This window comes from Penicillium samsonianum (genome assembly GCF_028829775.1).
Source record: "Penicillium samsonianum strain IBT 33392 chromosome Unknown utg000005l_segment0_segment0, whole genome shotgun sequence".
Lineage (NCBI taxonomy): Eukaryota > Fungi > Ascomycota > Eurotiomycetes > Eurotiales > Aspergillaceae > Penicillium > Penicillium samsonianum.
The window spans coordinates 2,989,254-3,017,063 of record NW_026643263.1 but is presented as its reverse complement, the minus strand read 5'-3'; the positions used below and the strand labels follow the sequence as shown (position 1 = coordinate 3,017,063).

The 27,810-nt window shown below is 49.4% G+C and overlaps 10 protein-coding genes across 10 annotated transcripts; 6 read left to right on the top strand and 4 right to left on the bottom strand.

Annotated features, from left to right (window-relative positions):
- Positions 1–255: 255 nt before the first annotated feature.
- Positions 256–774, top strand: N7471_010035 (uncharacterized protein; the record flags this gene model as incomplete). Its single annotated transcript, XM_057282754.1, has 2 exons — positions 256–343; positions 416–774. The coding sequence occupies 2 exons, from the start codon at positions 256–258 to the stop codon at positions 772–774; spliced, it is 447 nt and encodes a 148-aa protein (XP_057133637.1).
- Positions 775–4,283: 3,509 nt separating this feature from the next.
- Positions 4,284–6,914, top strand: acuF (phosphoenolpyruvate carboxykinase PCK1). The gene is made up of 4 exons (XM_057282753.1): positions 4,284–4,489; positions 4,549–4,624; positions 4,712–4,912; positions 5,271–6,914. Exons 1-4 carry the CDS (start codon positions 4,308–4,310, stop codon positions 6,609–6,611), a joined length of 1,800 nt encoding a protein of 599 aa, XP_057133636.1. The 5' UTR covers positions 4,284–4,307; the 3' UTR covers positions 6,612–6,914.
- Positions 6,915–8,134: 1,220 nt separating this feature from the next.
- On the top strand, positions 8,135–8,849 carry N7471_010033 (uncharacterized protein; the record flags this gene model as incomplete). The annotated part of the gene is made up of 3 exons (XM_057282752.1): positions 8,135–8,166; positions 8,226–8,503; positions 8,560–8,849. 3 exons carry the CDS (start codon positions 8,135–8,137, stop codon positions 8,847–8,849), a joined length of 600 nt encoding a protein of 199 aa, XP_057133635.1.
- A 3,284-nt stretch (positions 8,850–12,133) lies between these two features.
- N7471_010032 (putative mitochondrial dicarboxylate carrier protein) lies at positions 12,134–13,184 on the top strand (the record flags this gene model as incomplete). Its single annotated transcript, XM_057282751.1, has 2 exons — positions 12,134–13,080; positions 13,136–13,184. The coding sequence occupies 2 exons, from the start codon at positions 12,134–12,136 to the stop codon at positions 13,182–13,184; spliced, it is 996 nt and encodes a 331-aa protein (XP_057133634.1).
- Positions 13,185–14,194: 1,010 nt separating this feature from the next.
- N7471_010031 (DUF895 domain membrane protein) lies at positions 14,195–16,267 on the bottom strand (the record flags this gene model as incomplete). The annotated part of the gene is made up of 4 exons (XM_057282750.1): positions 14,195–14,811; positions 14,873–15,501; positions 15,592–15,906; positions 16,031–16,267. The coding sequence occupies 4 exons, from the start codon at positions 16,265–16,267 to the stop codon at positions 14,502–14,504; spliced, it is 1,491 nt and encodes a 496-aa protein (XP_057133633.1). The 3' UTR covers positions 14,195–14,501.
- A 993-nt stretch (positions 16,268–17,260) lies between these two features.
- On the bottom strand, positions 17,261–19,289 carry N7471_010030 (SUMO ligase MMS21; the record flags this gene model as incomplete). The annotated part of the gene is made up of 2 exons (XM_057282749.1): positions 17,261–18,482; positions 18,556–19,289. The coding sequence occupies 2 exons, from the start codon at positions 19,287–19,289 to the stop codon at positions 17,261–17,263; spliced, it is 1,956 nt and encodes a 651-aa protein (XP_057133632.1).
- Positions 19,290–20,899: 1,610 nt separating this feature from the next.
- N7471_010029 (VOC family protein) lies at positions 20,900–21,598 on the top strand (the record flags this gene model as incomplete). The annotated part of the gene is made up of 1 exon (XM_057282748.1): positions 20,900–21,598. The coding sequence occupies one exon, from the start codon at positions 20,900–20,902 to the stop codon at positions 21,596–21,598; it is 699 nt and encodes a 232-aa protein (XP_057133631.1).
- Positions 21,599–21,857: 259 nt separating this feature from the next.
- Positions 21,858–23,594, bottom strand: abd1 (mRNA (guanine-N7)-methyltransferase; the record flags this gene model as incomplete). Its single annotated transcript, XM_057282747.1, has 4 exons — positions 21,858–21,892; positions 21,951–22,117; positions 22,175–23,406; positions 23,466–23,594. 4 exons carry the CDS (start codon positions 23,592–23,594, stop codon positions 21,858–21,860), a joined length of 1,563 nt encoding a protein of 520 aa, XP_057133630.1.
- A 513-nt stretch (positions 23,595–24,107) lies between these two features.
- N7471_010027 (uncharacterized protein) lies at positions 24,108–25,577 on the bottom strand (the record flags this gene model as incomplete). The annotated part of the gene is made up of 3 exons (XM_057282746.1): positions 24,108–24,859; positions 24,915–24,998; positions 25,064–25,577. 3 exons carry the CDS (start codon positions 25,575–25,577, stop codon positions 24,108–24,110), a joined length of 1,350 nt encoding a protein of 449 aa, XP_057133629.1.
- Positions 25,578–25,890: 313 nt separating this feature from the next.
- Positions 25,891–27,691, top strand: cox15 (cytochrome c oxidase assembly protein cox15). The gene is made up of 2 exons (XM_057282745.1): positions 25,891–26,288; positions 26,361–27,691. The coding sequence occupies exons 1-2, from the start codon at positions 25,912–25,914 to the stop codon at positions 27,472–27,474; spliced, it is 1,491 nt and encodes a 496-aa protein (XP_057133628.1). The 5' UTR covers positions 25,891–25,911; the 3' UTR covers positions 27,475–27,691.
- The last annotated feature ends 119 nt before the right edge of the window (positions 27,692–27,810 follow it).

The following is a 27,810-nucleotide window of genomic DNA, read 5'->3' as shown; positions in this document are numbered from 1 at the left end:
ACTACCCATATCTCTACGGAGTAAATCCTCACTGATTCCAACAGTCAAGTTACCAAGATCCTGCACGCCGCTAGGCCCAAAACTAACATTGTGGGGGCGGTTTTGTCTCCATTACCGAGCCGCATCTAGTAGGTCGGACTCCGAGCTTCAAAATAAAGAGAGGGGATGTCTGCTCGTTATATGTTTCCCAATTCAAATTTCCATCGTCTCAAAAAAGGAATACAGATCACTTCATCTATCATTCACATCTCCAAAATGTCGTCTCCTCTCCCAATCGTGATCTGTGCCCTAGACTCCGGGATCGGCAAGCCGGTCTCCGAACTCCTCCTCCCCGAATTCGAAGGTTAGTAGAGCATTATTCCTTATTGCGATATGATCCGAGTTATCTCAGAGCAAGCTAGTTAACACCCACCAGTAACCCATTTCATGCAAAGCCTCTCAGCAGCACAATCCGAAATTCCCCACCTCCTCGCAGGCCGGGATCCTCAATCACCCCACATCAACGACGTCGGCACGAAAGATTACAGCCGGCCTGTGCGTGCAATTATCTTTGGTCGTGGGTTTGACTTGGAGGATATCGAGGCATTGCGCAAGAATGTCGCTAGCATCTCGCAAGACCCGGTTCTGTGGATCGCTGGTGACCCAAGTCGCAAGCCTCCTCCTGGTGCTGTTCCACCACCTAACTACCACCAGCTTGTTGCGGGAGTTGCGCGGAAATTGCTCGGTGGGTGGATCGAGGCTGGAGCTGCTAGTAATGAGGTTGTTTTGTACTAAAGTGTTTTGACTATTTCTGTTTCAAGGTTGATGTTTGGGGTTTCAAAATTTAATTACAAGAATACTACTAGAACTTGTCCATCTCAAACGGCAGCATACTGTCTGGTCCGAGTTCTCCGCGAATTAAATATATCTCAACGGTTATCTGAATTAAATGGGATATCACCATACTCCAGTTTGGCATCGGCAAGTTCACGGACAAGGGTAACAAATCTTGAACTGCTGGTATCTGTAGAGTGTGTGTTGAGTGGAAACTGCATTTAAGCCAACTCTTGCATTGTAAACTCGATATATACAACATTTGAGCGCATTTCCTGGTACTTAGGATTCACGAGGGCTAACACCGGGGGGGGGGCAGGGGGACTCCGCAGCTGGACCGCCTACAACGCCAACTGAGAATTCCCACGTTATTGCCATTCCCATTGCCCTTTCTCCAAATGCGCTTCTATGTACATACCGTGTTAAACCATGGATAGCCATATGCATTTGATTTGAGTCAAAATTTAGTTGAGATGGGACAACAACAGCAAATATATATTTCACCTAAGTTGATGTCCAAACCCGGGCATCCTCCTTAGCAACTGACCATGCAAACGTTGCTTACCGTGGGAATGGATATATAGCGATGAACGATAGCGGCTTTCTCGCGACATCATCCAGGCCCAGTGATTGGAGAATCTTCATGAACCCATGGGATCTACCTAGCTACACATTTCATTTTTCAAGGTGATGCGACCAGGAGCAAAAGGCTCGGGCCATGGTGGATGAGAAACGACTCAACGTTCATGGGAATATCAATTCCAAAAAATGAAGTAATGTACAATGGACCACGCTTTTGGATTAAGGTATTAGCGGCACCAACATGTTCATTTTCATCAAAACTCAACCTGTTCTTTCACTTCACGTCTTGGCAGATCCTGCCCCGATGTAGATAATCGGTCCGAGTGGTCTATCCGACAACTTGGTCGACAGCCTTCGTGGTCTAGTTTGGTCATGACGTCGGTCTCATATCCTTTCATATGACATTCTTGGTAACAAGATTGACATCCGAAGGTCTCCAGTTCGATCCTGGACGAGGGCATCTATTTTTGTCCCCATGCCCCGTGGGAACAGACATAGCACACTGTCAACCCCGATGACACATGCAGTGGTCTTTAAATTCCTAATTCACCATCGCCGACATATTCGATTGCCAATGCTAGTGGTAGCCTCGGAAAAACGCACTAGGACGTGGCATCTGTTAATCCACAATCAAGGCAGACCAAATTGCAATTCAAAACGTCAAAATACATCATTTGATGAAAATTGCCGAGTGAGGTCAGCGTTCATCTGTGCCTTTTTACTGGTAGCTGAGGTCATTAAACTATACCCCGCATCCGCAGTTCGGGCTTGAGACCACGCGACAATTTCCCCAGATAAAAGCCAAGACGCCAAGAAGTGCATGTCCCGTAATGTAGAAAAGGTTGGAGCGATATGCCCAATGCCACAAGTCATGGGATCAGAAATGACACTAGGTAGTGAAATTTCGTGGGCTCGTCTGATATTGTAGTCGAACCTATTTTTTATATTCCCTAAAATGAAGTAATAATATTAACAATGACGTGCAGCCCCTATAGTCAGTCTCGGGGAAAATAGGAGATAAATCGATCTTTGTCCCCCTTCAAATCGGCCCAGGCCATTTTCAAACCGCTGGCGCTGGTTGGGCAGATATTTTAGATAGGTAGACTCGAATGAAAGACAAGAATCATATCACAACGGGTAAATTAGGAAGCTAAGTTTCAGAAATGATTGGCTGTGGTTAATATCAAGGACCGAGAGCCTACTAGTTGCGTTGGTGAATGTTGATCCGGATAACGGACATAAAGAAGAAAATGCGACGGGTGTGGACGAAAAGGGGCAAAGCGCAGTTCCCGGAATGTGCGAATAGATTCAATAATTGAAGATCACGAGTCATGTTTAGCTTCTACAATGTCTATACATATTCCGTTTTGCGGAGGAGACAAGGGGAAACCCCTTTCTCCACCAGCCCTTACTCCTTGAGGGTGAAGAAAAAAGCCTCAATTTTGTTACGTTCCAGCCCGCTGGTATTCGTGTCACACGCAAGGCAGGAAAAATAAAAATGATCAGCAGGGTTAAAAAAGTAGAAGTCACTACGTACGTAAGATGAAACAAATCGCGCAAAAATAACTAATTGTTTCACGAAGAATGGCTCCGGTGGAATTTGACAAAAAAAAGAAAAAAAAAAAAAAAAAAGAAAAAGCTCAGCGTCCCGAGGCCGTGGCCGGTTCGGGATCCGCCGCTAACCACGGCGAGAAGGATCTGGGGTTGGCTGTATCGCACAAGCCACACCTGTAGAACTGGACATCCCGAGAGGCGACGGCGACGGCGGCCGATAATAACCTATACAATCATGGCAGACCGCTCATGTGCGATATTATTTAGGAGTTATTCTTCAAAGTCCGTGGTCCAGGCCATGGCCTTCGGCGTTGGGACGTAATATGCATGGGTTCTTCCTTGGGGCTTAGATTTCGAGTATGGAGACACAGGTACCGCTCGGAGCCTGGCGTTGATCTTATTGCACAACCATAACGAGCAATTATCGTCGCCCAGGGAAAACCAGTAAAAACAGGGCCTAGGACCCAGCGGCAATATCTTCTGCCCACCCGACCATCCTAGGAGGTAGAAATGTATGCATTCTGATTGGTCCCCACCGCCGCGATCAATGGGTGCATGTGCATCATCCTCGGCTGGTTAACCGCCGTTATTTGCTGCTGAATCTTGCTCCCAGACAATCGTTCCGAGCTTTGCAGCCGAACCTGTCGTCATCCGGGAGTTCAAAGGGATATTTTCATTTTGTCATTTTCCCACGGGCAACACACATTCCGATATCAGTTCGGGTTGATGCAAGCCGAAAACAGAAGAGATGAGGAATATTGAAGGGTAAGGGTGATCGACGAGATTATGTCAGCTCCCCGCGATTCCAAGGTTCTGGCTACACTATGAAATTTTGAAAACTATATCGATTTAGTGAAGTCATTGTGCGTCATTCCTGTCGTCCGGGGCTGAAGGAATTCTAGATTTTGAGAGAAATAAATCTTATTGTTACAAGATTTAAAACTAATTTTCAAATGATTGACGAAAGTGTAAGGTTAAACCTAGGTAGACTGGGTGTTTGCCGCAACCGTCAAAGCAGCATAAAAGAACCCATGAACTGGACTCATCAACTTCTCCCTGTAAACTACTCATAAAAAATCAATGAGTTATTTTTGATTCTAGAACTCTTATTTGATCCCGCGATTCGCCTTGCCGGTCATAGAGCCCCCGTTCCGAATCAAGTTCGTGTCTATTTGAACCATTCGGGTTAAGTCGGACTGCGCCTCAAGGCATTTGCAACCCACAGCAGCGCTTTATCCCATCACCAACCGCGTGTTCGCTTCAGCTCGGCGTTCAGCCCCGACATCACCCGTGGAACTGTGGAGAAACACTACCGAAAGTGCACGAGAACCTCCTTCATACCAAGACCGATCGTAACCATGGCCTCTGCCGGAAAGGATTATATACCCCTCGGCCGCTCCGATTCTCCTGGTCCTCTGGCATCAGATTTCTCTAAACAACAAGTCGCAAAACAACGCAACAATAACTATCACTCTACTTCACTCAGAACAATGGTTGCCACATCTGTAAATCGCACTGCGCTGCACCCTGGCGGTGTTCAGTATGTTGCCTTCCTGCCTCACTGTCTTTACCTCCTCGTCGCTAACTGTCCTTACTTAGGCCTAGCAAGGGTCACACCGAGCTTGAGGAGGAGCTTCACGAGACTGCTCACATTGACTACGACCGAGTCTCCATTGTAAGATCCTCGCCACTCTTGCGCTTGACATTTGATTACAATGTCTATGCCGTTGTCTATCTTGCTCCGTCGACTAATATGATTTAGATTGCCAACCCCTCTGTTCCTGCCCTTTACGAAGATGCTCTTGTCTACGAGACCGGTACTGCTGTCACATCCAGCGGTGCTTTGAGCGCATACTCCGGTGCTAAGACTGGTCGTTCCCCCTCCGACAAGCGTATTGTCCAAGAAGCTTCCTCAGAAGGTGATATCTGGTGGGGACCCGTAAATAAGCCCATGACACTTGATGTGAGTTACCTTTTTTGATTCTTTATGCGCGATTTACTGGATATTTCATTGTCGATGTTGGAGCACACCCTTGCAGATGGGCCCGAGGAGATCCACTTGGATCCCTTGCATATGCATCGGGAGGTCAAGCTTTTTGGCAGAACTTCGTGCAACCTTTTGGAATGCCGTCTCTGCCGAAGTAATACCTCATTGCCTTCCATCTTGGGAATATTTCCTTTTGCCCGTCTTTTGCCCTTTTTTTGCCCCCCCATTTTGCCCCTCGGCTTTCAGTTGCGGCTCCACGATCCCCGCCCTTGGTCCGAGGCTATCACGTGCATGACGTCAATCATAAGGCTGGTGACTAACATATTCCCCACAGGTCTGGCGCATCAACCGTGAGCGTGCTGTCGACTACCTGAACACCCGTAACCGCATCTATGTCGTCGATGGTTACGCCGGCTGGGATGAGCGCTACCGCATCAGCGTTCGCGTTGTCTGCGCTCGCGCCTACCACGCTCTCTTCATGCGCAACATGCTGATCCGCCCCAAGCGTGAGGAGCTCGACCACTTCCACCCCGACTATGTCATCTACAACGCTGGCTCTTTCCCCGCCAACCGCTTCACTGAGGGTATGACCTCCGCCACCTCCGTGGCCATCAACTTCGCCGACAAGGAGATGGTTATCCTTGGTACCGAGTACGCTGGTGAGATGAAGAAGGGTGTCTTCACCGTTCTCTACTACGAGATGCCTGTCAAGCACAACGTCCTGACTCTTCACTCCTCTGCCAATGAGGGTGAGAACGGTGATGTCACCGTCTTCTTCGGTCTGTCCGGTACTGGCAAGACCACCTTGTCCGCTGACCCCAAGCGCAAGCTGATTGGTGACGACGAGCACTGCTGGACTGATACCGGTGTCTTCAACATTGAGGGTGGCTGCTACGCCAAGTGCATTGGTCTCTCCGCCGAGAAGGAACCCGATATTTTCAACGCCATTCGCTTCGGCTCCGTCCTCGAGAACACCGTCTTCGACCCCGTCTCCCGTATTGTTGACTACGACGATGCCACCCTTACCGAGAACACCCGTTGCGCCTACCCCATTGAGTACATCGAGAACGCCAAGATTCCCTGCGTCAGCGACAACCACCCCACCAACATCATTCTGCTCACCTGTGATGCCCGCGGTGTCCTGCCCCCTATCTCCAAGCTCACCCCGGAGCAGACCATGTTCCACTTCATCTCCGGTTACACCTCCAAGATGGCTGGTACCGAAGACGGTGTCACCGAGCCCCAGGCTACTTTCTCTTCTTGCTTCGCTCAGCCCTTCCTGGCTCTTCACCCCATGCGCTACGCCCACATGCTGGCCGAGAAGATCAAGGAGCACAAGGTCAACGCCTGGCTCCTGAACACCGGCTGGGTTGGCGCTGGCGCTACCACTGGCGGCAAGCGTTGCCCTCTCAAGTACACCCGTGCCATCCTGGACTCCATCCACAACGGCGAGCTCGCCAAGGCCGAGTACGAGACCTACGCTACCTTCAACCTGCCCGTCCCCACCTCCTGCGCCGGTGTCCCCAGCGAGCTCCTCAACCCCGAGAAGAGCTGGACCGCCTCTACTTCCTTCAAGGATGAGGTCACCAAGCTTGCTGTCCTCTTCAACGAGAACTTCAAGAAGTACTCCGACGAGGCTACTCCCGATGTCCTCGCCGCTGCTCCCCAGGTTTAGAGGGTTCGAGCGATTAACAAAAATTTCTTTTTCTCCTTGTTTCTTGTTCTCCCAAACAGGATGAATAAGTCATTTGCATGGCGTGCTGCTTTTTTTTGGTGACGATCTTTGGATCCTCTCGCCGACGTCTGCCGCTTGTATCGGGACAAGCGATGGATATCTATTGATTTCCCCCCGATTTGGGTTGTGCTTTTTTTTTTAATCTTTCGCCATCTAATCTGACTGGCTGAGTGGAGTTATGTAGTGATATTAACGAAGCAATTTCTTACATGATAGTCAATGCAATCATATCTCATTTCAAAATTTACTTAAATCTTCTTTTGTAATCTAATAGCTGCTTCTTGTAGAACGCGTGGTTGGATTGGTTTATAATCCCTTGTTGAAAGTTCACTGTTGTCAAACCCTTGTCAACGACTTGCACATTATCTATACAAGGTAACGTTTATTCCGAATCGCTTCATCGCTACGAAAAGGGCGTTTAACAGCCTCATGAGCAAGCCCCAAATTATCCCTGCCAAATTGCAAGAGATGACGAACGGTTCGTTGTCGATTCGTTACCTGTGAGATAGCAGCATTCCTGGTCCGCAACGAGGAAGGAAATTACTCCATCATGAGATCCAGAATTCACATTGCAACGGTTCGAGAGTTATACCTCAGAAGCGATCGCAAGGCAGTATTAAGAAAATATGATATTGTTCAGCTCTGGGGTCTCATCGGAAAAGTACTGCGGTTTGAGTCAACCCATATCAGCCTTGAAAAAGTAAGTTCTATGAATATATATGTAGGAATGAATATAGGAAAGAACCAACTATTTAAAACTTGGAGGAGATTTTCAGGTATAAATTATTTTATTGCATCAACAAAGCCACCTTTGTGGATGAAAAATAATCTGAAGATGACAGTCATTCTCTTGTATTCATTTGCTATGGTATGCTTTGTGTATATTGTATAGTGCACATGTCTTTGTTCTAGTTCTTGAAGATATGAATACAGCCAACAAGCTGTCTTCCAAAGAGTCTAGCTTCCTTTATCTTTCCGATCATACCAAAAATTGTTAGTAATATCTATTTTGAGCGCGTATTCTTGTATATAGAAGATGATACATTTTTAAGATGAAAGGTATCATAATCTTTTTATATCTAAAACATATCCCTGCCATCTCGTTATTGGGCTTGACGCGAGTTTCCTACAATTTCTTCTCACCTGAGCCTCGTCATCATTCAAACCTCACTTCTCATTCCATCATCGGTTCTCATTCAAGCACCAATCCTCATTCAGGCCTCACTGTTCCTTCAAGCTTCATACAACATCTTACCAAGAACATCTACCGAAGCCTTCAGTTTACTGCAAGCAAATTGCGACGGATCTTTCTTGCCACCACGAAGGAAGACCACAAGAGGGACCTTAGTGATCATAGGGTGCAGGCCTATTGATTATGTTAACGTCCCTCCTCTTCCCCATTCTTGTTTACACCAACGATCTTGACTCCTTTATCTTTCCTGGAACATTGCATGATATTCATCATGAGCTCAATGGAAGAGAAGTCATTTCATAGGTACGCCATTTCCCCCTTTACCTCGTTCAAGCGCTGATACCGAAAAAAAGAATTTACAGGGAAAGCCCGATAAAGGCTGTTGTGGGGGAAAGCAAGACCATTTTCTATGTCCATCCCGGTGCTCTGATCCAAGGCACATATGCGTTGACCGCCAGGGTGACTGGGTCGTGGAAAACTGCCGGACAAGACTCATTGGACTGGTCCGATTTCGATGAAGAAACTATCCATTGTGCCCTGAAGTTTTGCTATGATCAGAATTACACTGTCCCACGGGGATCGAATTCGAGCAAAGGGGTACCAGCGAGACAAGAACCGGAACAGTCATCTGCCGAACACAGTGAGTCTACCAAATTCTCAGCAACTCGGCTCTCAGCTTAATGATTGCTTTTCTAGATGCTCGGTCCGAGTCTTCACTGATTCCTCCAAGCCACATGGGGGATGCTATGGTTCTGCATGCGAAGGTCTACTCATTCGCTCATCGTTATCTTGTGAGGGACCTGCAACACTATGCCCTTGTTCAAATGAAGGGTTGTTTTGGGCCTTTTCTCAAAGAGTACAATAGGCCAAGGAGTGTCTATCTGGCAGATACAATTCGGATTATCTATGGCTGTACCCCCCGGTCCGACGCCACCATGATGGATCCTGCTCGCTATGCGATGCGATTTTGTCGCCACCTCCCATAAGAAGTTCAGTCAACATTTTGCCGATTTTCAACAAGACATTGGGGACTTTATGATTGACTTAGCTACGAAACTCGCTGACCTTCTTTCCTCCGAGGAGATAATGGCACACGCATGGGAGAACGGTTTAGGAGGCCCATGAACAGTGGGGAGGATGCTTTCCGTTTCTGATCACTCTGGGCCTGCAGTGATTAGACTTGAAACAATTGCTACTTATATCATTTGCTGAATTTACTCCCTTAACCATAGGAGATATGCAAAAGCTATTCGTTCAGCGTAGAAGGTAAATAAACAACCTGTGCTGTCGTTAATTTACCATTAAGAATTTAGTAAATAGGCAATTTAGAAGACCAAGTCCTAGATATGGAGATATTTAGGTGCATGATGGAGTGTGAGAATGGAAATTGGATTGTTGAAGAAACGAGAAGCCGAGGCTAATAAATCTCTCAGTAATTCATGTTCTCCAACTGCTTCCCAGGCGTGGTGGTATTTTCTACATTTCTGCTCAACTTTGACCTTGAAAATTGGTACACAGTGGTATGAAGGACTAAATATATCATTAGATCAAGAGGCGCCGTGATGCAACTGAGAGTTAGTGTAAACCTGCTTTGTATAGTCTTCACCCTCCAAAGTAAGTAACCAGATAAATATGAAAGATGTAAAGAAAAAGGAACTGGTCAAAGATACCAAAAGGTCAGAGGTTAGAGGTTAAATATAGGTACCTGGAGCTTGTAAATAGAACAAACCCTCACTTCCGCTCCTACAACCCGTCACCGGCCCCTAAATGCGATATCCCCTGTCCAGGGAAGCCATATATAAGAAGGATTCCCGAGCTCCCATGCCGGCAGGCCCGTGGGTCCAAATCGAGGCTTGAGGCCAGTGGAGCTCCCGACTTGCCGTGAACCCTTTCCGCGGAGGGAAGTGGGAGTGACGATGCACTTTGAATTCGGTTGACACTTTGCGCGCGGGAACTCTTCAGGGTCGAGCTAGGCACGGAGTGGATTCCGCGGAATATGCTTTGGAGAACATCCGGTACTTAGACTTTCACAATTGGCTGCGTTGGAGCAGTAACAACGCTGGTTGGTGTTGTTTACAAGGAAGTGACGGGGTTTGTTGTGTACGGCGGTTTCCGAGACCAATGTGCATTCTTTTTTGTCGGAGGATAATGTAGATAGCTGAATATGTTCTTGGGCATCGGATAGGTCCGTGGTTATGCGCATGAGTTGTTTGGTTGGGCATTTCGTCTACGCTGTACTTGGAGGTCCCGGACTTGGATTACACCGGGGACCTCGGACTCTAAGAGATATAACGATACAAACATTGACTTGGCGGGTTGTACACGACTACCGAGGTCCGATGCTGGATCTTTCTTGGGCATTCACTGTTCATAGCTTAGTCTGGCATCGCTTTGCGAACCTTCCAACCCTGCCAATTCGAACACGAAGCCCATCAAATAAAAGATCCTTTTATTTCCCGTGCCATATCCAGGACAAATAGTCGGCGTTGCGCATCCCCGATCGAACAAATGACGATATTTTCCGGAGAACAATCCTCCGCTCTCTTACCGACTTGCCCGGTCCTTTTGAAACGATCTTGGAAGTCGACGACTTATATCCGTAATCGTCACAAAGGACCAATACCATGGAGCAGATGCAGCACCAGGGACGGGGTGAGAATCCACCCTAGAAGCTTACCTGACATGATTATTGCCGGTAATCGGCGGAAAGGAGCCAGAAGCAAGCCCAAACCGGAGGAATCTGTGTAGACTAGCTCTGTCAACTCAACGATAGTAGCGGGAGCCGCAGCTCCATACAAATAAAAGGGGGATCATTTAGAATCTCACTGGATTAGATTGGTCGGCGACCAGGGGGTGTAAGGACGGGCCCACCACAGCGTCAGCGAAATGATGGTCGGCCGATTGGACTGCCGTCCGAGGAGGCTCGGATCATGGCCCGAGGGAAGCGGGAGAACATTACTGAGGTGGAATAGCCGATCAGACTTATCCATCCCGCCGATAAGCTAGTCTCGTCTATTGGATTCTAGGCACGGTGACTGTGCCAGAGCTCCCAACAATTAAATGATAGTCCGATATACGGCTTATCCGTGCGTTTGTATCAAATGTTCAACGTAAAATAGATTTCGTTGGGAAACTGTGCTGGGAATAGCTTGCAGCCTGTGTTCCTGAACAGGATATGAATCGGACATCTGTAGCAGCATGTGCAAGTATATAGTATTTGATCTCCGAGATATGCCCAGAGAGATTGTGTATGCGTTGTCGGGTATATCAGTATGAACGGGATCCCGATAAGTTCTCGTGGGGAATTCCAAAAGGGTTTAGCTCTGGTGGGGATTCCGAGTTTAGCTCGTGGCACTAATATAGTTATCTGCCGCGTTTATGTAGTTGTAGGCCTCGGGAGGATCAACGGAATGGTAGTCTACAGTCTGTTAAATATCAGACAGTATTGGACACAGTCTGGGGGTATTCAAATGCTCTCCTGACATGGGTATGTGTACGTATGTATATTGTAAATGGCAAGTTCGTGGAATGCAGGATCGTCAAGCTATACCCCCGCATTTTGACAAGCTCCATAGCGTGCAGACATGTCCACGTTCGCGCATTGATAATCGAAATGATGTAGATATCATTGGTCCAACACGTAAATCCTTGGTGGAGAGGCCTAGTTCTGGCGACTTTCGCTCCATGGCTGCCCAGGGAAATCCCATACATCATTCCCGTCTCCATATTGTCTCCATATTGTCTCCATCTCCATACTAGACGGGGAATTCACGGCTAGCCATCGGTTGAGGGTCGGTTGAAAGGGAATAATCTCCGGTTCGGAATGAGTTCACGGTTGTGTAGATTATGAGATTTCAGTATATTAGACAAGCTCAGGCCCCCTTGTCCCCGTTTTGACCCTGTATAGTTGTACCGGAGCACTTGAATCTACACGACATAACCACCCCGCACCTTCTCTGTCTTGTGACATTTTTTCTGTCTCCCCTCATATTATCTCTCTTTGCTTTCTGTTCTCTGTTATTCATCTTCAACTGTTCCGTTGACACCTGCTATCCTGAGTCATTCGTATCAAAGCAACTACGTCATCGGTAAGTACCATGGTCCAAGACACCCGTGAACAGTCCCCGTGGCTTCTTAATCCACCAAAGAGATCTTGCTAATCTTCTGAAAGGATTTTCTTATCGTTAGTGCATCTCCCGCGTTTCTCGACGTTCTACGCCTATACATCGTGCATTGTATTGACCTTCATCTAGGACCTTAATACTTCACTATGGCATCCACTATCAAGGACAGCGCCAGCGATGCTGCTGTCTCTGCACAAAATGCAACCAAGTCCGCTATTGAAAACCCCAAGTCTAAGGACTTCCTGCACCACCCGTACACACGCGCCGCCCTGCCCTTCATCAACGGCGGACTAGCCGGCATGACCGCCACAGTTGTGATTCAACCCGTCGACATGGTCAAAGTGCGCCTGCAGCTCGCCGGCGAAGGAGCCCGCACCGGTCCTCGTCCTTCCGCCCTCGGAATCACTCGCGATATCATCGCCTCCGGCAAATTCCTCGATCTCTACACCGGTTTGTCCGCTGGCATCCTCCGCCAAGCCGTCTACACTACCGCGCGACTGGGATTCTTCGAGACATTTGTCAGGAAGCTCAATACCCGCGCGCAAGCCGCCGACCGAAATTTAACCTTCGGCGAGCGTGCTGCGGCAGGACTGAGTGCCGGTGGAATCGCAGCCATGATTGGAAATCCGGCCGACTTGGCCCTCGTGCGCATGCAGGCCGATGGCCTCAAGGCCCCCGAGGCTCGCGCCAACTATCGATCCGTCTTTGATGCTCTCGGTCGTATCACCCGCACCGAAGGCCTCGCTGCCTTGTGGGCTGGTGCTACGCCCACAGTTGTGCGTGCTATGGCCCTCAACTTGGGTCAGTTGGCTTTCTTCTCTGAGGCTAAGCAGCAGCTTAAGCAACATACTTCTCTCTCGTCTCAGAGTCAGACTTTTGCTGCTTCCGCCATTGCCGGCTTCTTTGCTAGTTTCTTGTCTCTGCCTTTCGATTTCATCAAGACCCGTCTTCAGAAGCAACAGAAGGACCCCAAGACTGGCTTGCTTCCTTACAAGGGCTTGATGGATTGTGCGCGCAAGGTTGCCAAGGACGAGGGTTGGTTGCGCTTCTACCGTGGCTTTGGAACTTACTACGTCCGGATCGCTCCTCATGCGTTAGTTGCCCCCACTATTTTACCTCGGCTGTTTCCCCACTAACTCGATCTGCAGAATGGTCACCCTCATCGTGGCTGATTATCTTAACCTCCTCACCAAGTAAACTTTGATTTTACCGGCTTTGAAAGCCTGGATTTTTTCGGGTTTCATTCTTTTAAATTGCTGTCCGATTACACAACACCGCCATGACCCATTGCTCAGTTACGCGATTTCATATTCTCAGCACGCCACAAAGTCTATTGATAGACACAATCTGCTATTTTTAACATCCATGGGAAGCGCGGCGTCCGGAGGAGGACAGCCAATCCAACTCCGAGACACTTTATGCTCCGTCTGGTCTGTGTGCAACACACAAACCCACCCTCCCTACAATGACAAATTACCCACGGTATATTTGGTTCCTGGACATTCGGAAAACGTGGTACCGGCGAAGGGCCATTCCCAATTACAATTTCCTTTTCATTCCCGGGGAGAGCAAATGAAAATGGGTCGGGGAGAGGATACGAGGCTGGCCGGTCTACTCCGCGGAAAGCCAGCACAACAACAAAAATACAACGCATAGTCTTTGTCAAGTCCTTGCTCGTTCTCTGTTTCGTTTTGTTTGTTTTGCTTTTGCTGCGTTTTCGACAAGCGAATACCCCCTTGTCTTTCTGTTGTTCTTTGCCTCTGTCATACTTTACGTCGTGGTCTTGGGCCACGATGTCTGCTTGAGGTAGAGTGAATAGATAGCTTACTTGCCTATTACTCATCAATAGTAAAACAGTCTAATATCTCTCTGATTCATGTAGGCTTATATTCGTCAAGGGCTAAGGTTAAGTTTCTAGTAAAGAAATAATAGGACTCCTCTTACCATTTGACTGCGGGTAACTCCTGTGTATTGGATAATCCGTTTCGGAAAGGTCTTTCTGCCACGGACTTGGAGCATTTGAACTTATTGACCAGCAATATTGAGAACGACTGTCTAGCGGTGGCTCCAGGTGACCATGTCTTCGGAAGGCGGCATTGCCCTTCATTTTAGTTACGAATGGGATAAATGCGTAGACATAATTGAAGTCTTTCCATTATTTATGTGAATGTATTCCATTCCAGAGGCGGAGCCGAAGGCAGGCCCTACAGAACAGAAACACAAATAAGAAGGATAGACATGCCATCGTGAAAGTGAAAAAGTTCACCATTAAAACCGACTTCGTAAAAATAGAGACCCAAAGTGCACCACTGGCAATATGCGATCCAGGTAGCCGGGAATCACAAGGGGGCAACGTGAAAAAGATAAAACCAGAAGAACGACCGTCCACGATCAAGGCCCAAGCCCAGGCTCAAGTCCGATCCACCACAGAGCAACTAAGACGCCCGTTGCAAAAACGAAAAGAAAAAAAGATCACATTCCATCCAATTCTCTTCGAGTTCATATTAGTTCTGGTTAGATCTTATCATCGCCAACACGCCTGGACTCAATAGCACCAGGCGGCAGTACATCCTCAAGCGTCTCGCCAGTACCCTCCAGCTCTTCCTCCACGGGAACAGAGTCCTTAATCTTGAAAAAGACGACCGGAACAGCGATGAGGATCGAGCCGCACAGCAGACCGAAGTTCGAGGCGTACTCGTTCATGAATGGAATCTTCTTTTCATCCAACGACCACATAACCGCTGCGCCGGCGGATTGCAGACCCTTGTAGAAGCCTGCCAAGTTGGCGAGCTTGCGGCCGGAGTTACCGAGGGCGCCCATGATCCTAGAAGAAGCCAATGTCAGTCCCGAGGTATGGCAGGGAAGAAGAGGGAGGGGAATCTTACCAGTAGACAATACCCTGCCAGGCAGCATCGTACATGCCATAGAAGAAGTAGAGGAACATAGGACCAACGTAGCCTTTGGTAGTCCAATCCCAGCCCTTGAAATCCGTGGTCTTGGGGTCCACATCCGCACGGGTGTACCTCACCTGCCAAGCGTAGCCACTACCCCAGATAACGACCGTGAGGATGAAAAGGACGACCAAGGCTGCCTTAGCACGAATGGAGCGACGAACGCGCTCGGTATCAAGCAGGGGACCCATGATGACAGCGGCCACGATCTGTGCAAACCAGTACAGGAATCCATTCAGTGCCTTGGTGCGTGTGTTGAAGTAAGCGCCGTTAATGGCGTTCTGCTGGTATGTGTAGAACCAGTTGGAGGACCAGAACATGGGGAAGAGGAGGATGATCCATGGTTCCGAGCGAACTGTATCCCACAGTCCGACGATCTCGGACTTCCAGGAGGGGTGCTTCATCAGGATCACGCGCGAGCCGTCGGCACGGACAACTTTGTCTGCGTCGCAGAGACACAGGGCAAGACAGGCGCCTGCGAACATGAGTACGATAAAGGCGATGTAGGTACCGTCGCCGACGGTCTTGTTCTCTTTGACCCCGATGTTTTGGCCCAGGGGGATCTTTAAATTGACATGTTAGTTGTTGTTGATGATATATGATATAGCCAATTGCGACTATAGGGCCAGGTAAGGGGTCTGGGCTGGTCTTACCAAGCTACCAATACAGGCGCCGACATTGAAAATGGACCAGAACCAGGCGAAGTAGCGGCCCTTCTGCTGCTCGATCGGGTAGGACATCATGATGGTTCCCTGGGCGGCCCAGAGCAGACCCGCGCACACACCGAGGAAGGCGCCGGCGAAGATGTTGAAACCGGGGACATATGCATGCTCGGAGACCAGAAGACTAATGGAGTAAATGCAGTAACCGACTCCACCGAAGGAGAGGGAAAGACGGACGCCGAGACGGTTGACGACTGTTCCGGCGAAGAAACCCACCACGGCGAAGGTACTGTTCAGCGCAATGTTCTGTTGTTGTTAGAGTGTGAATATACTAAAATGCGACCAAATCGGAGTTTCGGAGTATCAGATGTGAAGAGTGGGGACATGAGATAGAGGACAAAAAAACAAATGTCCCGAGGTCAAATCGTACCATTTTATCAGCCAAGCTAGGGTCGGACTTGCCACCACCGCCCATCCCGCTCAAGGCGTTGAACATGCCTGGGCAGAGGAAACAGACGAAGGCGACCATACCCAGCTGGATGCGAGGCGAGGCATACCAGCTCGTTGTGAACTTGCCGATCTTACTGGACTTGTACATCCATCCTGCGGGTCGGGGTACGTATTCTGGTTCGGAGGAATATTCGATGGGAGTCTTCCGTTCATCCATTATGAATGAAGGCGGAGTCGAGGCCGCAGAAGAATAGAGTAAAATGTGTAGAGAATATTAAGAGGTGTGTGGGGAGAAGGGAAGATCAGAAAGGAGACATGAAGATCTTTAAAACAAAAAATTAAAGATAGCAAGTTTGTACGATGTACCCTTACCACTGGCCTTTCGAAGAGAAAGGTATAGGCCAAGAAAGCAAGTCCAAATTACAATGAAGAGATAGATGTATCAACAGCCAAAATAGCCCTGTGTATGTTGCAGGGTAGCATTGGGTTCGGTCACGGGCTGCTAGCTTTCTGTGGCTGGCCTTAACAAAAAGGACAGGCTTAGATATTGGTGGGAGATACAATTGGACAGGGGTTCTTACTTGCGGGGGGTCTAGGTGATTGGGGGCTAGGGCGCTTTGATAGCAGTGTTACACCCTGATGGCACTGTTTCTCTGACCGGTAGAGCGGGTTGTCGCGTGAGAATTACTGGGGAAGATGTAGTATTTGTAGGTCATCAAGGTTACTATGGGGCTTTTCGGCTAATAGAGTTAGAGATTAATTAGAGTCACATCCCGCAATAATAAAAAAGGGAAACCAAAAAATCCTTCGGCTTGGGAGACTATAAGCGATTAAAGGAGAACGAGGGACGCTAACCTTCAAACAGCTATTGCCCACGTTGATTGGCTGATTGACCCCGGTCCCACAAGCCAATCCGATGGCTCAACTGCGGGGAGACCACGAGGGGACTAGCGTAATCTTCCAAAGTTTCTTGTTTCGGAATTTTAAATGGGCTTGACATCTGTCTACACATTGTGATCTGTAAGATGCCATAAATCTGATGATCTGAGGCTCTATTCTAGGTAGTACAGATACAGTCAGCTTTGGATCTAGAGAAGATCTGGAAAAAAATTCCCGAACATGTGTTTGAAACGTTCCATTTTCTCGGTTTAAGGGAACATTTGAAAGGAACTTCATTTAAAACCGAAATAGACGGTATCATGCATATGTATCAATCACTATCTTGGCTTTCTCCTTCCACTTCCTCATCCTCGGACCCGCTCTCGACTTTGGGTTCAATATCACTATCACTGTCTTCACTCTCTTCACTGTCCTCACTGTCATCTTCATCCTGTTCTTTCTCACTCTGCACATCCGCTTGTTGCACATCCTTCTGGGAATCCACAGTTGCATTCTGTTCCTCGCTCTCCTCATCTTCATCTTCCACATCCCCATTCTCCTCTTCACTCTGTCTTTCTTCGTTCTGCACTTCCTCATTCTGTCTTTCATCGCTGGGAATTTCCTCATCCACTTCTTCATTCTGCTCTTCTTCGTTCCCCGGTTCATCGATCCCCATATCTTCGGTCTGCTCTTCTTCATTCTGCCCTTGTTCAATCTCAACCTCTTCGTCCTCCCCTTCTTCGTTGTCGGGTTCCTCAATTTCCACCTCTTCGTTCTGTTCTTGTTCAATGTCCACCTCTTCATTCTCTCCTTCTTCACTCTCCCCTTCCGCATTCTCCACATCCTCAGGCTCAGCATCTTGACTCTCCGCATCGTCACTCGACTCATCATCAGATTGAGCGGCCCGAGTAGCCTGACTGAGCGGCTCCATTTTGACGCGCTGTGAGGGAGGCTGGGCATCAACATCCATAGCATCATCATCGCTTTCCACGTCACTACCCAAGGTAATACCGGTACTTCGATCCTTCTGCTTTCTTCCATCCCCTTCAAGGTGATCATCTTCTTCTTCACGCTCCTGGAGCTCTTGGGCACGGCGAACACGTCGTAGTAGAACAGGATCTGGGCGCAAATCGTCCGCAGTCAACGGAATAGAACAAACAGGGCATTTGACCACATGGACGCGGCGCTGTCCCCGACGAGATGCCGGGGGCGCGATAGTCGTCGGACTGCTTTTGATCATATCCATAATGGCCTCCCGCTCGAAGCTGTGTGGACATTTAGTGCTCGTTACAGGATCGACGTAAGGTGTGAGAGTCAATGGGCATTTGAGGGAGATGCGCTCGCGCTCAATAGCAATGTCATCGTCGGAGCCGGCGGGCGAGAGCCCACGGTTCTGGTTGCGCGTACGTGCCGGTGCCCCTGATCGTGCATTCGTATCTTCCATGTGTTCGAACCATGTAGATGAGTGGGGCAATGGCGGGACGTCGTCGCCGGGGAACTTGGAGTCGTGTACCATCCGGTAGAATCCGATGTAGGAGTTATTGCTGGCATATCTAGATCGTAGTTGTCAGTTTCGGCGGCTTCGAGTATAACAGCCAAAAACATGACTAGGAATAAATCACATACCTCTCTGTCAAAGAAAGCTCATCCCACTTCTGAACGCCCTCCGTCAACTTATCGACCAGCTTGCGACTAGGCGGGTTCTGTGCATTGCGCTCCCGCATCTCTCTCTCCTGCGTATCTTCATAATCACCATCGGTGGGATCTTCAGTCCCATCGGCATCATCGTCATTATTGGCTCTCTGCCTTGCTCGCTGTTGACGGGTCTGCCTCACACCCAAAGCAGCAGCGACAGTCTCACCCTCCTCCCTTTCAATTTGACCCATCGCATCCGTGAGCCCCTGGAGTTTTATTTCTGAATCGACAATTAATCGTGTCTTCTCCTCCATCCGCGCAGTAATAGCATCGACTCGAGTCTCTACCTCAGCAAGCCGCTGGTACTCCTCATTGGCCTCGTCGTCATCGACATCCTCATCGCCTTGACGCCGGCGTGCTTCTTTTAGTTTCTCATATCGAGTCCTGGCATCGCTAAGACGCTCATTTACTTCACCGCCTGAGTATGTGAGTTTCTCGGCTGCATGTTGAAGGTGGGTGCGGAGGGTGCGGAGGTGCTGTGATGCGAGGAGGGCGGCGATTTGGCGCTGGCTTTCTGCTGTGAGAGGGGCCTCGGGAGTCTCGTATTCTGGCAGGGGTGTTGCTTCTGAGGCTGAGGTGCGGGCTGCGTTTCGTCTGCGCGATTGTGCTGATTGTGGATGGGACTGAGATAGCGCTGAGTGCCGTCGGCTTGGTGTTGCCGACATTGTTGTGGGGGAAGAATTATTGTAGTTGGAGGGTTGGTGAGATCCGGATTAATGGGGGTTTTATGCTTTGATTCGAGTACAGGGTTTCCAATCCGTTGACAAAGAAAGTCCAAGTAACAAAGCACATCTCGAAATCCCGACGCGAGACGCGATGACACTAATCCTGTTTGGGGTACATATATCAGCGATAAGCCTTATCGCTATGGAGTGGGCCTTACATTGGAAGTATGTCGAGTATATTTTGTCAAGAAACACTCTCATGTTTATCTCTTCTGCGTCGTCCACGTCCGTGTTCCTGTGGCTTTGTGAAGCCAAGGCAAACGGCGACCTATTGGATGAATTTACGAGTAAATCTTCCCCATAATCACCCGTCACTTCAAGCTCTCGACATATTTTCCTTTCGTGCCATACAAAGAGAATATCTCATGAATGATCTCCAGATCGGAGGTGCAAAAGATCAAGATATGCAAACAATGTTTTTATCTGTGGTTTGAAGTATTCAGCCTCACCAGCAATAGACCGTCTTGGCAATCGACCAGGCCAGAAGCTGCCGCTGTTCTTGAAGCTCCCAAAACACTGTCCTACACGACCCTCGCCGTTGAATCAAACTTTTAGGGGAATGTAAGCCAACATGTTGACTTGAAATATCTTGTTCGTGTCCTAAACCCATTCACTCCTAGCTGAATATAGAATTGACATTACAGGATTGTATATATCACTAATTACATCGAACAAGCCCCCATGCTTGAACCGGTGTCACGGAAGCTCCGGTGCAATATTCCACCCACAATTGTTTTGCAAGATTTATTACTCGAGTATCACAAAATAGCCTCGGTATTACTACAATTCTCCCCGACGAGCTACATTGTGATGTCTACATACTTAGAACGACGAAGTTAGAATGGGATGCCTTAATTAGAGGCAACGACCTACCAGGGACAAAGCTTCCTTGTTTATTAGATTGCATATTCTGGCATTTGCTCTGAAACCTATCCCAATCGAACGACAGTTGCAACGACCATCACGCCCCAATCCAACTGCCATATCAAAGATGCGGGTGGCTTGGCGTCCGTATACACATCTGATTTGGGCACTGATCTGCATTTACAGAAGACTATAACGTAGCAACCTGATGCAGCGCTATCCCTTCTAGCGGTGTATATGCCGCCGCCAAGATACCCCAGTGGCTGCTCACATGCAGCTCCCAACTCGATTATACTCCACAATCAACCCTAAAATCCCAAAAAGTGGATAACACATAGAAGCCCCGATATAAGATTAGACTCTGAGGCTGGGCCTCAGCCTTGGCATATCGCCAGGTCTCACCGTATAAAGCTAGCCTTGCGCGCAGCCCCCACTAAGCCCAACAGCTCATTCTTACTGCGGCATCTTGGTACGGTAAACCAACGAGTTCAGTAGGCAGAATCTATGGCATTTTTCAAAGAGGTACAAGTTTTTACAATCACTATTTAGATAATTTTGCAATTTTAGGATTCCCTCCACATATATAAAGGATCGAAATGCCTAGGGAAAAAATCCCGAACTATAGCCATTAATATATTCATCCTTTGACCTAAAAACCACTCCTATCAAGCCCAACTACCTCAAATATGCATATCCCAAACCCCTCTTCCATCCTCTTCCTCCTCCTCGCAATCCAAACAACCGAAGCCTGCAACCCAGCCCGCCGCGATGCCAACGCCCCAAACCCCTTCACAATAGGCACCGACGGTCCAGCCCCGGAGGCAACAAAAGGCTTCGCCCTAAACCACATCGGCCTCCTGACCACCAACCTCTCCGCCATGAAGAACTTCTACGGCAACATCATGGGCATGCGCAATATCTTTGACGCACAAGTAACGCCCGAGTACACCGTAACCTACATGGGCTACGCACAAGGCGGACGGAACGGCACCGGTTTCCAAACCGGGGCAGAGATGGCGACGGCCAAGAACAACATGTACGGGCTGTTGGAGCTGGTGCAGTTTAATGTCTCGGACGACCGGCTTATTGCGTCGACCGAAAGGACTAATACCTTCGGACATGTTGGGCTTGTTGTTCCTGATGTTGTAGAAGCGCAGAAGTATCTTGAGGCGCAGGGGGTGGCGATTCTTAAGAGGGTTGGTGAGGCTGTGGAGGATTTTACTGGGCCTGTGCCTAACTCGATGGGAATTGGAGAGTTTGCTGGTTTGCACCTTGCGGCTAAGAGGGCGCTTGTTAAGGCGCAGGGGTTGATTGGATTTGAGATGTTTTTGATGGTTACGGATCCTGATGGGAATGTGGTAGAGATTCAGCAGCAGGATGTATAATAGGGTGAGAGGTGGGAATAGTAGGCTCGGAAAGTGAGAAGGGCAACTGGAGATTTTATTGAAGGGAGTGGATATGCCGGTGGACGGGGTTGTTTTGAGGATTGTAATTATCAAGGATGATTTATGTCATATAAATGTTGTTGGAAACTCTAGTTATTTTGATATTCAAGGAAATGGTTCTTTGGAATTGAAGATACAAATGCTGACCGAGGAAGATTTTACACAACAGTCAATGGAATATTCAAGTACCCATGATAGCCTACACCTTGTAGAAGCAGTATGCATGATAGAAGCCTAGCGATGTCATCTGTTAGCAGCTGAGAAAAGCAATGCATTTAGGGGAATTACTCACTGACGGCCTCCTTCTCTTCCTCTGTCATATTCAAAGCACCAGTGACGCGGTCTCTTACACCCATCCGCTCACTGAGCGGGCCCAGCTCAGGGTGATTCTTCTCATCCTCCCAGATATCCAAAAATGGCTTGCGGTATTGTAGTTCCAGGTTGTAATCTTCGGTCAGGCTGGGTAAAAAGTTAGTTAGGTATGCATGTAAGAACGTGATTATGGCCGACACTCACGCTCGGAAAGCCTCCCATGGAACGACGTATTCGGGAACCTCTTCCACTGCCTCCTTCATGAAGTAACTGTACTTCCACCCGAAAGGCGGACGGAAGATTCCATCCTCGGGGGTTGCGCCAGGGAACTGAACGCGGTAGATATCGTTGCCCCACTGGGCCCGCTCATCTTCCTCGACTTCACCATCCTCGGGGCCTTCCGGCTCAGTGGGTTTGGCAGCCTCGCGCTCCTTGCGCTCCTTATGGAAGGTAGACACGCGGCTGGTAATGACGTCTGAGTTGGGGCAAACGCCAAGGAAACGACCGCCTTTCTTCAAGCAACCAGCGACATTGCTGAGCATTTGGCGTGTCTTCTCCTCAGTCTCAAAGGCATAATGAATGGCAAACATAGATGTGACGATGTCAAAGCCTCCACCGCCGTAGCGAGAGGCCATGATAGACCCACCAGGGCCGGCATTAGCATCGATACCAACCCGCTGGATGATGTCGATATCGCCGAGCCACTCGCCAAAGCAGTCTTTCGGGTAAAACTCGGCATGGAAGATCGGCTGGGGTGGTCGACGGCCTCGCTGACCACGACCTGTGCGCATTTGATCGTATCGACCCCGCGCCTGCTCAATCGAGATGTTGGCAGGGTCAAGACCGACATAGAGGTCAACCGGCTGAGGTGCCAACTGCCACTTGCCCAGATCGCCACCCTTACCACAGCCCAAATCCAGTACGAGAAGCTTTTGATCAGCAGGGGGCGGCGGCCCTTGGCTGTCGTTCGCCCAGTCCTTGCTATCCTCGAATCGCGCGACAAATGTCTCATCGGGAGAGAACTTCTGGATCAGAGTACTCTTCACCCAGTTGTTGAAGCTTCGTAGACCCTTGATCTTGCTCTCTGTCTTCCGCCACTCACGGCCTCTCTCGGGGACCGCGTTATAGTGTTGTCGGACCACGTCCGAGACACCGCGCTGTTGAGAGTTGCGCATAGCCTCATCCTGTTCTGCTCGCTCACGCTCCTCCTGTTTGCGTCGTAGTGTTTCACGGTCTAAGAGCCCCTGTCGCGCCCCGCCACCTGGTCTCTTGCGTTGACGCGGTGCATCGGGGGAGGGAGAGCGGCGTGGCTGTAGTGGCGATCGAGAGCGTCGGTCTTCGCGTGGTGGAGCGCCACCTGGGCTGCGGGAGCGGTTGCGTCGCGAGAATACCGACGGCGGAGTGCGGCCCCGTTTTCGGAGGGCTTGATGTCTCTCCTGGAGTCTCTTGCGTTTGGATGCCGCGCTTGATAAATGGTTCGATCCGTCTGCCGGACCGTCTCCTTCGATGCTCCTGTGTCTGCCGGTATCTGTTGGAGGGTGTGTGGTATTCGTGCGGACAGGCGAGCGGGGGTGGACCGCCCAGGAGCTCTATCATGAGCTCCATCTCCATTGGGATGATCCATGGCGACGTGGGTAGAGTTGCGAACTGTTCAAAGAAGTGATTCGGGAGAACAATGGTCGCGGGGATCTGGCGAGGAAAGAAAGAAAGGTGTATGCCGAAATTAGAATAACCTTAGAAGAGATAGAGAATTTTAGGTTAATTTCACAGAAACAGTGCCTCCGGAGTTATGGAAGTCAGAGTTATATCAGAATAATGGCCAGCGCTGGGGGTCCGAAGAAAGTCCAATGAGCTCCGGATCTCGACCAATCAGAGCGTTCCAACCCAACCCTAAATTCCCATTCATCTGTCTACAATCTGTCAATACATAGTAGGTTCTTAAGATTACTGTGTCTAGGCATAAACATGAGATGGATGTATTCTCACCATTGCGAAGTGTCGTGTCTCACAATGACCATAAATCGAAGCTATCTGGAAAACACAAACCGCTGAAAGGTGCACTTTGACCCTCTTCATAAAACCCGCGCCCCCAGTTAATGATGTAATATTGAACAGAAATGAAGATCAGAATGCAAGATCATTGAGGCAAGACAGGTTTCCGTTTTGGCGACTTGGCCGTCAAAACCTGTCTTACTCGTCGAATTTTCGCCCACCACTCGCGGTCTGCTTTCTTTTTCGCATCCGCGTTTTCTTCTTCGCCTGCAGTCTCGGTTGGTGTGTCTAGATCCGTCCGCAGTGTATCGGTGGAGGCCATAGTGCGAACTCTGCGGCGATGTTTGACCTTTACGGCCTCCGCGACGATCTGCCACCCAGCGCGTAGTTCCGCCAACTTGTCGTTGGGCCGCCCAGTGCCACTTTGGGCTACCTTGTCAATCCAGGGACAATACTCCATGTGCTCATCGGCCACATCGAGGGAAGTGTAGACGGTCACGTCTCCATTGTCTTTGGGTTTGTACATCCATAATCCCAGGCGACGGAAACACGCACCGCACCCGACTAACCCCGCAGCTCCATCGGAGGCAGTATCCCAGCCGAGCAATGCTAGCGCCAGTGCAGCTCGATTAACAGCTTTAGGTGTTTCTGTTGAGTCTTGGTTGCCGAGGTTTGTAGGATTGGTCTCTCCGTCGGTGGGTACAGCAGCTTTCTCGACCTCTTTGAACCATTCCTCAGGCAGACCTTTGATAAGGACATCAAGGTCAAGCCCTTCTGGGGTCTGAACAATATCATCGGCTGGTAATTTATCGCCCATTTTCGAGATGTTTGTATATCGCTCGTGAAGTCCCGATAGGGCAGTATCACAATTGGTCAAAGGGAGATGTTGGATAGTGGCTAATTTGATGTTAGTCATGGAATGAAAGGTGCTCAGTGTCCTATTCAGACTCACCATCACAGCTCTTGTTTCGCCAGGGACAGTTTTCGCCATGAGCACTACTCAGCATTTTCGCATACTCTTCCACCAGCCTCGCACCTGCAGGCATGTAGGTTAGCATATAACCCCATTTAACCGGACCAGCAATCTGTTGGATTACTCACGGACTTCCTTCCGCTCCTCCACCTTCTCAATGTTGAAACCATCGAGCTCATCGATTTCATCCGGAAGCTTCACAACGACTGCGCCACCACAATCACTCACGCAGGTGACGCGCATAACATCCGTACATATCCAACCACGCTTCGCCCATTGTACTTCATTGATCGGAGACGGCTTTGATGTCCATCGGTCGACACGGCGGAAGGTCTCTAACCGCTCGAGAAAACGTTCGCGGTCCCAGGGGACAAAGGTTGGGCGCTTATTCGAATTTGCGGAGGCTATTCGGTGCGCTGGTCGCGAAATCTTGTGGATTGAGTTGCGCACCGCGGTGAGCTCTGAACGGTCGGCACTGGCCAAGCGTACTTTCTTGATCGACAAGTTGGTGGATAGACGGTCTTGCGCCGTCGTCGGCGTCGCAGGGGCTGGTTTGGGCGTGCTGTCGGATGTAAGAGGCTTGGATATTGATTCGAGAACACGGTGGAACTTCCGCTTCTTTGATTCGAGAGCGTAGGACATGTTGGCGCTGCGCTGTTAAGCAAGTGAAGTGGTGCGGATCAATACAACGCGGATTGGAGCTGCGACGATCATAACGCCCGAGTTGTATCCGCCTGAGGCACCAACATCGATATTGGGCCCATACAAGGATACTCACAGTCAATTCTAAATCGAACAGTATAGATGTCAGTATTCTCTCAATTAGCAATTTAACTCCACTGTCAGCTGTTGTGTACTGTTGACATTGCTATTCCACTCCGACAAATGCTCCACTGCTGATTGGCTAAGGCATTCCGTGACATCGTACAATCCCCAAACTTCACCAACTTTCTTCTCTCACTCATCTGCCTTAACCATGGCTTCTCTGGGGAGCTCTCTGTCGCTATGGCGGGGTGTTGCGCCTCGTTTGGCCAAGGATTTTTTCACATCCCAATGCCTCCCAAGTCAGGGCTACGCAGCCAAAACAATCCGCCAATTCGGTGCCCTCCAGTTCCGCCAACCCACCCAGATTCAATCGACCCTTCTAAACAATAAGAAATTTTTCACCTCCAGTCTCAAGCGTTCAAATGCCGCACCGGCCATTGCAGAGGCGGTCGGAGAGGGGGCAGCGAAAGGCAAATCGAGCTTCCCCAAAATTAGCGATAAGACCGTTGCCTACTGGCTTCTAGGCAGCGCGGCCAGTGTTTTTGGAATTGTGGTCTTCGGTGGTTTGACACGCTTGACAGAATCAGGGTATGTGGCCTGGGCTGCTTGGTCTTTACGAAAAGTGAGCTTCGGATGCTGACGGGACAAATTTTGGCATAGATTGAGCATCACCGAATGGCGACCTGTTACTGGTTCCCTACCCCCAATGAACGCGGAACACTGGGAGGCTGAGTTCTCGAAGTACCGCGCCTCTCCCGAGTTTCAATTGCTTAACCCGAACATGACTCTATCCGAGTTCAAGTCGATCTACTATATGGAATGGATTCACCGGCTCTGGGGCCGGTTTGTCGGAATCTCGTTTGTGCTGCCTGCAGTCTACTTCGTCGCTCGAAAGAAGGTCTCCACGCCCATGGCGTGGCGTCTCTTTGGAATTGCTGGTCTTATTGGTTTCCAGGGTTTCCTTGGCTGGTGGATGGTTAAGTCTGGCTTGAAGGATGATCTCTTTGCTCCGGGCAGTCACCCGCGAGTGAGCCAATACCGTCTGACTGCTCACTTAGGTGCTGCTTTCGTTTGCTACGTCGCGATGTTGTGGAATGGTCTTGCTATTTTGCGATCCAATCGGTTGATGGCCGACCCGGCTGCTGGAATCAACCAGCTGAATGCGCTGCGCAACCCGAAGCTGGCCTTCTTCCGCCGCTCAGTTGCTGGTATTGCTCTCTTGGTCTTCACAACTGTCATTTCCGGTGGCCTCGTCGCTGGTCTTGATGCTGGACTCATCTACAACGAATTCCCATGGATGGGTCAAGGACTAGCACCTCCAAAGGAGGAGCTGTTCGATGCCCGCTACTCCCGCCACGAGGACCGCTCCGATCTTTGGTGGCGCAACATGCTTGAGAATCCTTCTCTTGTTCAGCTTGACCACCGCGCCCTTGCAATGACCACCTTCACCGTCATTTGCGCCTTGATGGCTTACACCCGCGGCTCGCCTACCATGAAGCGCTTCCTGCCGGCACCTGCTAGAAAGGGCGTCCACGGCGTGTTCGCGTTCGCCTGTTGCCAAGTCGGACTCGGTATTACTACTCTTCTCTACCTCGTTCCCACTCCGCTTGCCTCCGCCCACCAGGCTGGCAGCTTGTTCCTCCTGACCTGGGTCATGATTTTGGGCAGCCGAGTCTGGCATCCGTCGCGTACTGCCAAGCTGTTGCAGATGGCTGTGAAGGCTCGGTCCCAGCAGCTTTCTAGCACTGCTGCCTCTGCCGTGAAGAGAGTCTAACAACCTTGCCTCTCGAGTGTATGAATATGTCGGCCAGGGTTGATTGTGTTGAACAATCCCCTTGGCAATTGATACCATCTCCATTCATCTGTTGACTCGAGTGATGCTCGAGTCTTATTGTATAACTAGCATAACTACGCATTCATTGTAAAAACACATTTTGAACTAAAACAAAGTTTATTGGTTGATCTGCCCAAGTCCAAATTGATATCCAAAACGTGCGCCAATCCGTTTTTTTTTTCTTCTTCTTTTCCTTACTTTTTCTTCTTCTTCTTCATTCTCACTCTCGATACTTCTATGTCCCCAGCTTCCATGTCTTCACACTTGCCTTCCTCC